Source organism: Saccostrea cucullata, unplaced genomic scaffold (genome assembly GCF_032062105.1).
Source record: "Saccostrea cucullata isolate Sc308-1 unplaced genomic scaffold, CSIRO_AGI_Scuc_v1 ctg3779, whole genome shotgun sequence".
Classification (NCBI taxonomy): Eukaryota; Metazoa; Mollusca; class Bivalvia; order Ostreida; family Ostreidae; genus Saccostrea; species Saccostrea cuccullata.
In genome coordinates, this window is record NW_026932473.1 from 19,746 (window position 1) to 33,468 (window position 13,723).

General features: G+C 32.8%; 1 protein-coding gene across 1 annotated transcript; it reads right to left on the bottom strand.

Annotated features, from left to right (window-relative positions):
* Positions 1–8,007: 8,007 nt before the first annotated feature.
* On the bottom strand, positions 8,008–10,976 carry LOC134235223 (uncharacterized). The gene is made up of 4 exons (XM_062717360.1): positions 10,270–10,976; positions 9,740–9,828; positions 8,878–9,043; positions 8,008–8,587 (listed from the first exon to the last, which is right to left on the bottom strand). Exons 2-4 carry the CDS (start codon positions 9,803–9,805, stop codon positions 8,055–8,057), a joined length of 765 nt encoding a protein of 254 aa, XP_062573344.1. The 5' UTR covers positions 9,806–9,828; positions 10,270–10,976; the 3' UTR covers positions 8,008–8,054.
* Positions 10,977–13,723: the final 2,747 nt, after the last annotated feature.

The following is a 13,723-nucleotide window of genomic DNA, read 5'->3' on the forward strand; positions in this document are numbered from 1 at the left end:
CAAGTATAGGTGTTTTCCTAGTTATGTTCAGCAGACACAACAGACCAATACACTATAGTTAGGACAGACATTTATGTTAAAATTTTATTGTTCTTGTGCCAAAGTTTAGAGTGTTTTTTTTTCCTCAAATCCATTTTAACATGTCAACAGAAACACGGTATTGCATCAGGCTTGTGATTTATGTACACTATTTTCTGGTTATTTGCTTTATTGATTTAAATGATCGAGCCATCACTGCATGGTGTTTGGACTCAGTCTTGCTTTGTAAATGACAAATGTTGTCTATTGCATGTCATTTTTGTCAAACAGTGTTTTTTTTCCAGCTGTATGATGTAGATTGCAGAACGTCACAGTTGAATATTTGTATATAATGTACTTGCTTTTTGTTATTTGAACGGTTTTTGTCTTTCTTTCTCTCAAGAAGATGCTTGAGTTTCTGATTGACAATATCTATATGTTTTTTGGAGACCAGGTCTTCCAAAAATCTATTGGAAAACCTATGGGAACCAATTGAGCTCCATTATTAGCAGACTTATATTTGTATTCATATGAAGCAGATTTTATGCAAAATCTTATGCGTGAAATGAAGAAAACACTTGTTTGGACTTCAACTCGACCTTCAGATATATCGATGACGTATTGTCAATTAACAATGGATATTTCCATTCGTACGTCGATGCGATATATCCAGGAGAGTTTGAAATAAAAGATACTACAGAGTCTGACACATCTGTTTCATACTTGGATATTTTACTTGAAAAAGACGTTAATGGTAACCTAACAACCAAGTTATATGATAAACGAATGAAAAAGACGTTAATGGTAATCTTACAACCAAGTTATATGATAAACGTGATGACTTTAACTTTTCTATCGTCAACTTCCCTTACTTATCCAGCAATATGCCTTCATCACCTGGATACAGAGTGTATATATCTCAGTTGATTCGATACGCAAGAGCATGCTCTACGTACATGTATGAACATTTTCTAAAACGAAGTAAATTATTAACAAACAAGTTGATGAAACAAGAATATCAGCAGTTTCGTTTAAAGTCATTATTTCGTAAGTTCTATTGTCGATACAATGACCTTGTCAGCAAATACAATTTATCATTGAGTCAAATGCTAACGGACGTTTTTCATACCAATTTTTAGTCCATTATTTATACACTGATTTGACGACGGATTTGTACGTTATTTCTTGATCATGACAATGAGCACACGGCGGATGTGACCGGTCAGCAGGGAATGCTCACTCCTCTAAAGTATAGTACCATAGTAATTTACAAACTGTTGAATTTAAACAATAGCAAAAGTCAGTGTTCTATAGCTCTCAACTTTATTGACATTGACATAAAGTAGTCCCGAGGAAAGTAATGGAATTATAATGTTAAAGGTCAAACTCATATAGAGAAGGTTTATTAATTTCTACGTTAATCAAATCATTGAATTTTTATTTAGATTTAAGATATAGAAAGTGTTATAGATATATATATTCATTCATTATTTTTAAAGTTATATTTACACTAATTCAAAGTGTCAAATTAATTAATTTAGGCTTTACGAATGTATACAGGTAAAAAAAATTATTAGTTTTTCTAAACAACAGAGGACCCTTGATGGAAATAAATTGATGTAATATGATTAACATTATTAATATATGATAAAGTGATGAACTTACACAAACACAGGAGTCAAACAGTGTCACAATGGCAAGGACAGCGGTGCCGAACATTCTAATTCTCATGTTACATGGAATACTTTGAACTAGCTAAATTCTAGAAAAAGCTCCCTTTTTTAGGAAGCAGATCGTCATTGAAAGTGTATCTAATAAGGGAAGATAATACTGAAAAGGTCAAATATGGTCAAAGGTCATAGATGATCAAAGGTCAAAGATGCATCTATTGGACACGCGGCATTAAAGTCTAATTTTGACGTTACACTGTGTCTAATAATTATGCGTGTAAAGAAGATTCAACTATACTTGTAAAAGATATAAACATCAATGTGTCGGAAATTTTCATTTCCTTGTAACTTTCGGAAGTACACCTTAAGCAAAGTATTCATTAAGTTAACTTCTTCCAAACATTCATATTCTAAGCGCGGTTAGTAGTTAAACGTTTTACCTCTGGTTTCAAATGTCAAAGCTTCATCCCCCGGTTAAATGCGGATAATATTACTTTTAGCAATATAAAATTTAGATTATCTGAATCTTGGAGTGCTTTTTGTCATCACTGGCTACAGCTAAAAATAGATCCCACGAACAGAAAGCATAATAGATTACAATATTTTTTTGACGTTGAAGCTTGTAAAAAATACTTCATTAGACTTTTGCTCATTGGTTTTCTCATAGATTTGCCGGTTAATCTCTTGTTAGATTCTTTTTGTAAATGAAATCTATTACAAGTACACTACTTTAGAGTTTTATTGTATATGTGAATCATGCGATTTTTTTGTAAAGTGGGGGGGGGGGGGGCACAAGAAAGAATTTTTTTTACTTACCTGAATAAGTTGACAAGCGAAAAAAAAAATAACAAAAAAAAATTTGAAAATCCTATTTCGGAAGGGGGCGACTTTTTTCAATGCCTATTTCTTTCATTTCCAATTTTTGCATACAATGCATTAATTTTCTTGATATCAATTCACTGTGGTAAGAAGTGACGGGGGGGGGGGGGGGGGGGGGGGGGGGGGAGTTATCCACTCTTTCAATGAACATCTTCAAAAGTAAAGGTAATATTGGGAAAAAAATGGGGGTCAGGCCCCTAATATGTAAAAAGTATTAGTTTATTAAACAAAAATAAATTTACATCTTTTTTAAAATCAACATGTTTTGTACGCGCGGGGCACACTAAACAGCAATTTAACGTCAAAAAATAGCCTCAAGAATTTCAAAAAAAAAAAGACCGCTCCTTTACACTTCAAAAAGTGTTATCCAATACCCACTCATCAAAAACGTTTTCTGATATTTTACATTTATCTTTTAAACGATTGTTTTCGATGTATAATTTCTTTTGTTCAAATTTTAATTAACTCTGCTTTCGCGGGATAAGCAACTCTTAAATGTTTACATGTATTTCCTTCCTTGACATTCCAACTTTGTTTAATAATTTTATAAATAAACCGTTTCTTCACAGATTGTCCTCATCCGACATAATCTCTGTCATTCTTATACTGCCTGTACTATTTGTACACACATGCATAACTCTCTTATGACATATTTTTTTTATTCCATCAACATTCAGGATTTTTCCTGGGTTAAAAAACAAATTTGCATAATTACGAAAGACCAATGAGCTCATTTTCGTAAGTAAAAAAAAAATTTTCGTGTTATAACGCGTCACTTTCGCAATATAACGCGAAACTTTCGCGATATAACGCAAAACTTTCGCGATAAAATTCGTAACTTTCGAGTTATAACGGGAAATGTTCGCGAATAAACGCTAAACGTTCGCGTTAAAACGCGAAACTTTCGCGATATAACGCAAAACTTTCGCGATAAAACGCGAAACTTTTGCGTTATAACCCGAAACTTTCAGGAATAAAGGCGTTACTTTCGCGTTATAACGCGAAATAATATGCATATAGCAATGTTACTCATGAACATTGATCTTGACTGACAAATAAGAACATGAACACAGATGGGAACCCTCAGGAACTTATTTATAAAATATCATTTCCTCAGAAGATGTACTGGAGAAGTGATGCAAGAATAGGATAGATTAGTCATCAAAATATTTTTTAAAACCCTCACCATTGAAAAAAATAAAATGAATTTTACTTTATTGTACATGTTTTTTAAATTGTTAAATTCTTTAGACATTATTTTTTAATGTGCATCTTCACTTGACACTTTTTTCAAGCTGTTTTTTAATCAGTATCATTTACTACAACTGTACCACTAGTAAAGAAATCAATCATTATGGACAAAAAAATTATATACTGTAGAAACATAACTTACAAGTGAACGAACAATGTATAATTTCAGGAGCTTAACGGATCATATGATGCTGTTTAAATAACAATTATAATTGAATATTGTTAATTACAAATTTATTGAGGAGGAGGGGGTCTCCAGATTTTCTCCAATATTTATATATTGGGTAATAGAGAAGTTCGTGGACTAGCCATAAATAAAAACTATGTAGGTATACAGCAGACTTTGTACACGTTGAATTGTCAATGTTTTCGTAAGCAATGGAATGACAACATGGCGAAATAGGATATCGTATTTCCACAGTGAAAATAACGGAGACAAAGGAAAATCTTCAATCAAATTTTCACAAATCCGGTGGGACACAATTAACAAATTTACCTCATTTTGTCAATTTTCTGAGATCTTAATCTCTATAAAGTAAAGTTATTTCAAATTCTCTAGAGAGTGCATAAAAAGACACCAAAAAGGGTTGATTTTCCCCGAAATTAATAATCTTGAAATTTAACTTTTGGAAAACTCGCATAAACTTGTATGTTTATGTTGAATTGTTTGAACAACGTTGAGAAAGACAAATTGTGACGGTAAAGATGGATTCAATAGCAAGAAAGCTTAAAATTTATCTTATAGTCCAAGATCAAAATAGCCTTTTGCTTATCATTGTAATGAATAAACTTGATGACAAAATCAAAAGAAATTTGAGGCTAAAGCAAATGGTTGGTTAAACAACAAATGTTTCGAGTTATAACGCGAAATTACGCGTTTATTCGCGAAAGTTTCGCGTTATATCGCGAAAGTTTTGCATTTTTTCGCGAAAGTTACGCGTTATATTGCGATAGTTTCGCGTTATAACACGAAAATTTTATTTTTTTTTACCTATGAAAATGAGCTCATTGGGCTTTCGTACAAAATAATCTGCTCCGGTTTTCTGATAATATGTATTGAAGACTACAATTGTATAAATATTACAGCCCCTTGAAGTCTTTAACTGTTCTTTATACAACTGAGTTCGCCGGTTTAATAATGTACATAAATATATTGGTTCTTTTAGAAAAAAAAAAACTAACTAGTTTTATTGATGTGTGAAGTTTCATTCCATTCGGTTTAACAGAAATAAATTAACCTTTTTAACATCAACATGTTTTGTACCCGCGGAGCACACTTAACGGCAATGTAAAGGCAATGCAAATCATGGAAGTGGGGAAAAATCTCTTTCCATACTATTTTAAAATTCAGTAATTTTTTTCCATTTTATTTCAATTACACATGTACTTCTCTGCTGAAAAACCGTTCACGGTAGCTCAGTCGGTAGAGCGCTCTCTCCGTGATCGGGAAGTCGTGAGTTCGTATCTCGGCAGCGACTGACTTAGTCGTTAAAATGGGTAGCAACTGTTCCTTTGCCATGCGCTCGGCACTTTGAAGTGAAAGTTGCGGTTCCTTCGGATGAGACCGAGGTCCCGTGTCAGCGGCAGGCGCTGGCACGATAAAGATCCCTCACTGCTCAATGGCCCTGAGTGCCAAGTACAGGTCAAAATTTGAAGCCCTTCACCGGCATACGGTGACGTCTCCATATGAGTGAAAAATTTTCGAGAGGGACGTTAAACAATAAACAATGAATCAATCTATCTCTGCTGAAAATAATAATAATAAAAAAAACTTTAGACAGAGAACCTGCATATGCAATACACAAAGTGCGGGATTAATATCTGACTCAGAACTTTATTATGGATGTGTAAAAGAGTCGCCCCACATACCTGTAGCAGTCTACATGGATGTTTGTTTTCTAAAGCAGTCCTAGAGCAGTCCCTGGATTCGTCAAACTACAGTCTTGTCCAAAAGCTGTCTCAACGAGTTACACGGGACTACTTTATAATATCGCAAGGGTAACAGGTTGGTTTGGATGGAACAGTAGTTTTAAGGGTTAGGGTTACACGTAGGAAATTAATTTCTAAAACGGACGTGCTGAACGTTTTGAAGTCGATCCAGGAAAGTCAATGTAAGTCAAATCAAAACTTTAATTACTTATAATTAAGTAATCGGCAAGATGAACTTTTCAGAATGGGGGAAAAGTACAACGATGGTGGCGATTATGGCCTCATTCCCGACAGCAACGAGGTCACTGTTAATGACAATACTGCCGCCGATCATGACACAGGTTCTCACTGCTGATTCTAGTACTGTTGATAAAGACTCGGCGACATCGTCAGCTGCTGACAATAACCTTGAATCGGGAAGAGAAACACTCAGGATCATGGAAGTATGTGCGTATGATACTCAGAGTAAACTTCTTGTGTTAAAGACTGGTTTAGACAAGGGATAGAAGATAATAGATACAAAAACTTACCAAAGATTCGGTGAATGCTAGACCTGATAATTGTTTATTACACATTATCCCTAGCAATATCAGTTGAAGGGAAATATGTTTTTGTAGATTTGACGTACATTACGATCTTAGATAAATTCTACATCTATCCACGGGTGTGAAAAAGGCTTAATGTCAAACTTATAGTTTCATATATATATTCTACACGCTGAGAGTTTAGCAAGAGAATAAAAACAAAATTGTCTGAAATATTCAGTTTGAAAAATAGTTTATTTTACACTAGCTTTCTGAGACTTTATATGCAAATTGAAATCAGGTGTAAAGTTTATGACACGCTAACAACCATTATAGCAACTCACCTGCGTAAAAAGGTATTAGTTTTGCACTAAAACAATTGTCTTTAGTTGAAAAGAAGTGCAATAGAAACAAAAAAATTGCATATGGTATGAAAAAACAACTGTATGATAAAGTGATGAAGGACTTTCACGAACACAGCTATCAAACAGTACCACACCAGTCGCACCGAAATTTCTAATGGTCAGCTTATATCGAAGACTTTTATATCGATCTAGCGTAATTCTCATATGGAGAAATAATGTTCATTTCTGCTCATTTGCATATTGTCCGTTTTTGGGATATATATAATGGCACCCGATTCCATAACGTTTATAAAGAGAAAATACCTCCCAAATCGCAATTTTTTGTATGCGTACTACTTCGGCTAAAGTTCTGCCGCCGTGCTTTGATTCTTCTTCATATTGATGATACCAAAGTGGAAGTTGAGACCCTATTTTTGATTTGAAAATTCCAAGCGAGAGTCTATAGATTTATTCAGGGTTATGATTTTATCTTATCTGATGATGAAATGTTACTGTTTATTGCAGTAAACAGTATATGGTTAATGCCGGCCGGGAATAATGGGATGGAATCTGCATGTTGAACTGTCCCTAAAAAATCCTCTCTTTATTTGTTCCCTACATCCCATCCTATCACAAAGAATTATTTAGGAGCAGAGCTGCCCTGAAAAACTTCTAAGCCAAAATTCATGGAGTACGTGGTTTTTTTTTTAAGTTATTAATACTGTAACTGTATCATAGCGTGTACGATATCTGGCAAAAATTGATTTTTATACAAATTAGCGTAGATTTGATTTAGCGAATTCTATCAAATTCTTATCAATGTAAATGTATATATAAGTGCTTATCTCATACATGTGGATGACACAGGTCGTTGGATAAACCTATGCTTTTTCAATGAGTAGACGCTTTATCAATAGCATTTCCGAGTTGACATGATCCCCCGCTTCGAGATTTAATTTTATTAAAACTTTTATTTGTAAAAATCCATGCCCTTATAAAATGAGTGGTAAAGAGGAACGATGTCATTAAAAGCAAAAAAAAAAAAAAAAAAAAAAAAGGCCACCGTCCAAATATTTAATTTTAACGAAAACAGGGTTATGACTACTTTAAGTCAGAAGTTCGTTTGATTGAAATTGTCACACAATGTTTTCAAAGACGGAGATAGCAAAAATTTTAAATTTTAAACACGATCTACTTTCTTTCGAGGCATCAACGGTGCTATGTCATCAAAGTTATACGTCATCAATTTGAATTAGTATCCTTTTGTAAATTTTGAATTTATGTAACATATGGTTTAAAAACTGTTTAGATTCCGTTTGTTCAGTCATATTTGCATTTGATTTTAATTCAGCATTTCCCTTTTCATAATTCCCTAAAAGATAACGATTCATAGATTGTGAGGTTTGCACTTTATTTCAGTGAAAATATACACAGGAAAGCTAAACTATTAAGAAAAACCATTGATTCCTAACCGTTATGCATGTACCTGTGCAAGAACCCGTGAGATGGAACTTGTTACTTCTCAGCTTAACATTGTCAGCGGCCATTTTATCTTCATGGAAGGTAACGTTAAATGGGTCGAAGGATACATATGTCGAACATTGTGATTTCAGATTCTTCATATTCGTGGTATCTGAATCGTAGCAGTATGGGTCTGAAGGAAGGTAGAAAACCGTACCACTATATTTTTCAAGCCAAATGTAAAAAGTGCTTTCAATGGGGAGATTTGGGTCGCAATTTTGAATAACAGCGGTATATGTAGTACTTTGCTTTTCAGATGACCTCTTTATTCCAACTAAGCAATCGGTTCCGGAAAACTCAGTTTGTTCACCGTTGCTTACGCTTCCGTTGAGATGAATAGCGAGGTCCTCAGAGACAGATTCAGATTCAAGGGAAAGTATTGGTTGACTCCACCATGATTCATAATAGACAACTAGTTCACATAGGGTATTGATACCGTTTGATTTCGATACTGTAATAAAAAAAAATCAAAAAAGGACAATGCAAGGAAATGCATAATACAAATTATTAAAATCGAATTCATTCATATTGAAAAGCCTCAATAGTACATTAGATTGTACTTGTTTACCTGTTATTAAGAAAGCTGTATTGGCAATTTAAATCAATATCTAAAATTATAAATTAAAGTGTCTATAGAAATTAAACTTTGTTTGAATTGGTCAGTTGGACATAGTCTGAGTGAAAATTAATGTTGTTGACAATTATTGTTAATGTCGTGCAGAGAACGATAAAAACTCCTACCTTTGTCAAATGTGACAATTGTCCCTCCAAATATCCTTAATTGTGTGTCAGGGGGGCAGTGGAATCTTCCATACGCAGTTTTCGTCTTCGCATCACTCGATTCGGACACATTCAGATAAAGGGGTCTAATATTCGGTTTTCCAAGAACACGTACAGTCTGGGAATCCTGCCAAGCACAAATTTAAAGCTAATTTTAAGAAAACAAACAAAGACAGATCTATAAAAAAATCTTTCAACAATACAATTTTGTGAAGAGAGCATAAAAACCGGTCCTCTTGAACTTCCAGATGTGGGCGCAGATGCCTAGGAGCAGTAAGTATCCCCTGTCTACCTGCCACCCCCGCCCTGTGCCTCTTGTATGGAAAGGCAGACGAAATATTCTTTAGTCAAGTTAAAATTAAGCCAAAACCCAAAACTTTAAGCTGAAATAAGTCCGCTAAAAGTATGACCAAATAAAATTTATATTTGCAATCAATGTAGTTAACGTACATATATTTTTACGAAATGCTGACTTTATACGGTTGTATGAATCAGTTTATGAATAATCACTGAAGTGACATATAAAACAACAAAGTAAACCAACTGAAGATAAATAATTAAGTTAAATGGGAAATGGTCAAACTTGTGTTTAGAAATTATCATGACTTATTTAACAATGTAGTAAATCAAATTGTCAAAACAAGTCAAAGTGACGAATAGATAAATGCTGCATTGTTTTAAGTTTTTTTTACAAATGTATTATATGTAAAAAAAATCTATTCTAAACTGTTTGCTATAAAACAACTCTAAAGGACCATTGACGGAAATACATGCATATAGTATCATAAAAATGATTATATGATACACTATAAAATATACTCACGCAATCACATGTGTCAAACAGCACCAAAATGAGAGGAATAGCTATACCGAACATTGTGTTTGACATGTAGCGTCGAAAACTAGGACCTTCTATAAATGTAGAAATCGTTCAATTGGCTTTCATTTATATCAACAGCTTATAATTAGGGAAGTTAATACTGAAAAGGTCAGAGATGCATCTGTTTGACACGTGGCATTTAAAGGGACCTTGACACAGTTTCAGATAAAAATTTTCCTATTGATTTTTTTTTTCTTCATTTTTACAAAATTTCAACCAACTTCTTTCTAATGATCATCCAAATTTTTAATTTCAGTTGTCAAGATAAAAGACATATGTAGAGCTTCAAACCTTTGGTATGTCATGTTTCTGGTTACATAGTTTAATATACTAATAAATGTTCTTTCAAACCAGATAATTTCAACAAATATGTTAATTCTTAATACGATTAGACAGTTTCTAGTGATTTGTTGAAGTGTGATTTGTTACATCTATGATTTTATTCTATATGTCAACAAAAACAAGGAACATACCTTGTATACATTATGAAGAAATTTAAGCCATGCATCTGGTTTGTTAATCATCAAATGAGGTTCAAATATTTGCTGATCACTAATTGATGCCTTAATAAAGAGTTGCAAACATTGAAATTGGTTTAAAAATTCAGTAGAAACAACAGTTTTCATATCCTTTTAAGCTTCATTTTAGAGTTCAAATTTATTTTGTAATGATTACACGTACATTTATTGTTAAAAAGTAAACTTCAGAATGTTGGGAATTCTACTTTCTATTCACTTTCGGAAGTGCATCATAATCAAATTATTCATTAAGAAATCTTTTAAATATTCAGTTATTCTTAGCGCAGTAAGTAGTTTATTGTTTTTATCTTTGGTCTTTTAAAATTTCAAAACTTCATTTTCCGGTGAATAGGTTAAATTCAGGCAACATTCATAGAGGTGGGTTTACTTAAGAATATAAATTTGACACATTGTTTTTCTTTCAACGTTGGGTTATTTATTCATTTTCCTAGGATAATAATATAAATCTAGCAAAAATCACTCAACAAAAGAACATGGCTTACCTTGGCCTTTTTTTTGGCCCTGCAAATTTCTGAAAAAAGAAACGGCTTAAATTTAGTTAACAATGTATTGAATATCACTTGGATCTTTGGTGATTGCGTATCCATCAAAAATGACATAATTATCAGACTACTCAATGTATAATGACGTCACAAAATGGGTCAATTTCCTCATATTCTGAAAAGGTCTACAAGAACGGCCAATTCAAAGCTATTTTCGGTAATCTAATATAGGGCGCAACCTCTTATCTAAAATATGCAACAAGTAAAGGATAAAACTGTTTCTTAGGATTAAAAGACATGTTTTAAGACATTTATCTTCAATGTTAGTACTCAAATATACCTATTTACCTTAAAATTCAAGAACCTTGCAATTTCAAAAAATCAGTTCTCCAAGACCTGGAGTTTTTGGAGAAATTTTTTTTATGGGAAATGAAAGCACTGAATCTCTATTTTATTTTAATGCTTCAAATGGAACATCTAGTGTTAATCAATCAATTGGTATATATTCGGGGCCATTTTTTGCATAACACGAATCGAGCTATTTTATTAATCAAAGTATTTGTATATTGTGTAAATTCATCTTCAAGCTGTGTGCGAAATGCAGATCTAAATTTTACACAGGAAACAGTCAATATAATGTAAGTTCTATCAGGATACCCCTCAGCAGATAGTATCTTGAGCAAATATTTCAGAATGCCAAAGAAACATTTCATATAGGATACGACGATCATAACACTTATTCATTTACACTTTCACTCTGAAAATGGAAAAGGGCAAAGGAGAGTGGAAAGGAAGGAAAAGGAAACTCGCGTTTTATACACGAAAATTTGAATTCACAATTAACACGTTCTTTCTCAACGTCAAAAGATATGTCATTAAACCCGGTTTTGTCAGAGGGCGGTACATGTAGTAGTTTAAAATCATTTTAGTTCTTTGGATATTAAAACTATTCAAAGACTGACATTTGGTTATAATAACAATGATATTTATATATTTAGAACACTTATTTTACACGACATTTAATCGATTTGTTCATTTGATTTCTTCAGATTAATATTTGTTACCGTATATACATTGATGGGAAATAAAAGTTGTCTTTTTTGTCCCTGAGAATCAGTTAAAATTAAATCTCACAATTAAAGAGAAAAGCCGATTCCAATATTAATTTGAAAGCATATTTACCAATGGTGGATTTATTTGCAAAATGTATATTTTGTAAATGATTTTTCTTCACAGACTTGCTTCTTTATCTGATGTTTGAATCTTTATTGAAAAATAAAAACAATGACATGTATTCTAATTCAGTGTTTTCTTGTATAAATTTTCACGTATAAATCACCCTAGTAAATACTTCAATTTACGTTCAAAATTAAAACATTTAGAATCAAATTTCATACTTTATGTATTTAAGAACGATACCTGCATTACAAAAATTGAAATTATATCATTGTTTACCAGCATTGTCGGTGATGTATAAAACTAATACCCAAATACACCTATAACAAGCCTTGATATTCTGCTAATCTTACCGAGAGTTTATTGAAACCCCAGGTGTTGAATCCTTTGTTTTTTAGTAGAAAATCGGTCAGACAAACAGTTCTTATTTCTCAAAGATACACAAAACAAGCAATTATAACTAATACTAAAACAGAAAAAGATTTTTAAATGTTTTTCAAATCAATAAGTTTTGATTTCATAATGGACTTTGGGAAGACATTGACTTTTACAGTTGACGGCTTACTTTTACACCAGGAAACTTGTGTGAAAAAATATTGATCTTAACATTTAAGAAAACGATAATAACGGGTTATTTCAAAAATCATATTTCGTTGTCTAGTTGGGAAACTGCAACATTCCTACCCTCAACAACCTCCATTCCAGTCTTGACTAATTCCTGCCAAACTTTCCTACGAAATGTGGCTTCTTCTTTATTTCATTTCTTAAGTTATTGAAAATAAAAGGATACATTAATTCTTGTGAATAAAGTATCTAAATAATTTTTTTGATAAATTATTTCAAAGCCCCGAAAACAATAACATTCACCCCAGTGGATATTTCCCTATCCATTTTAAATTCTGTACCTCCGTACATGACGCAGGATTAAATGTCCAAGTAAGCCGTCAACTGTCAGTGTCAGTGTCTTCGCAAAGTTCAATTAAACTGCAATGTATAATTTGATATTTTTGTCTCATACACCTATATTTACCTTAAATCCATGGGGAAAATCTTGTTTTTACAAATGTACAAAAATATCGCATGTTTCTTCAATAAAAATTCATACTATTTTAAATGCTGTAAGAAACCCTGAAAAGAAAATGATAGATATCGGTCATCTAATGAAACTACTGGTCAAAACCAAGAAAAACAAGCTGACCAGCCTCAGAAGGATATCGAAAAAAGATTATCCGTTTTATCTTAAATTGCATAATTTTCTGGACCCAAGAAGTTAAATGTACATGTAGATATATAAAAACTGCAGTATTTTAAGTAAAGCCTTATCCTAGTTGTGTATGTGAGAATGGATCATAAAAGTGTCTGTATAATATATGCAGTTATTTATAAGCACAATGACTAGCAGAAACACTCATTTTTTGTGAGAAGGATATGGAAACAACGAACAGTATTCAATCTCAAAGTCCATAAACCAATACAAAATAGGAGCAGAGCAGACACAGACCTCTGAAATATCAGAGGTGGGATAAGGTGCCATAGAGGAGTGAGCATCCCCTGCTGACCGGTCACATCCACTGTGTGCTCATTGTTATGATCAGGAAATAACGGACAAATCCGTCGTCAAATCAGTGTATAAATAATGGACTAACTATTGGTATTAAAAACGTCCGTTAGCATTTGACTCAGTGATAAATTGTATTTGCTGATAGGGTCATTTTACCGACTATAGAACT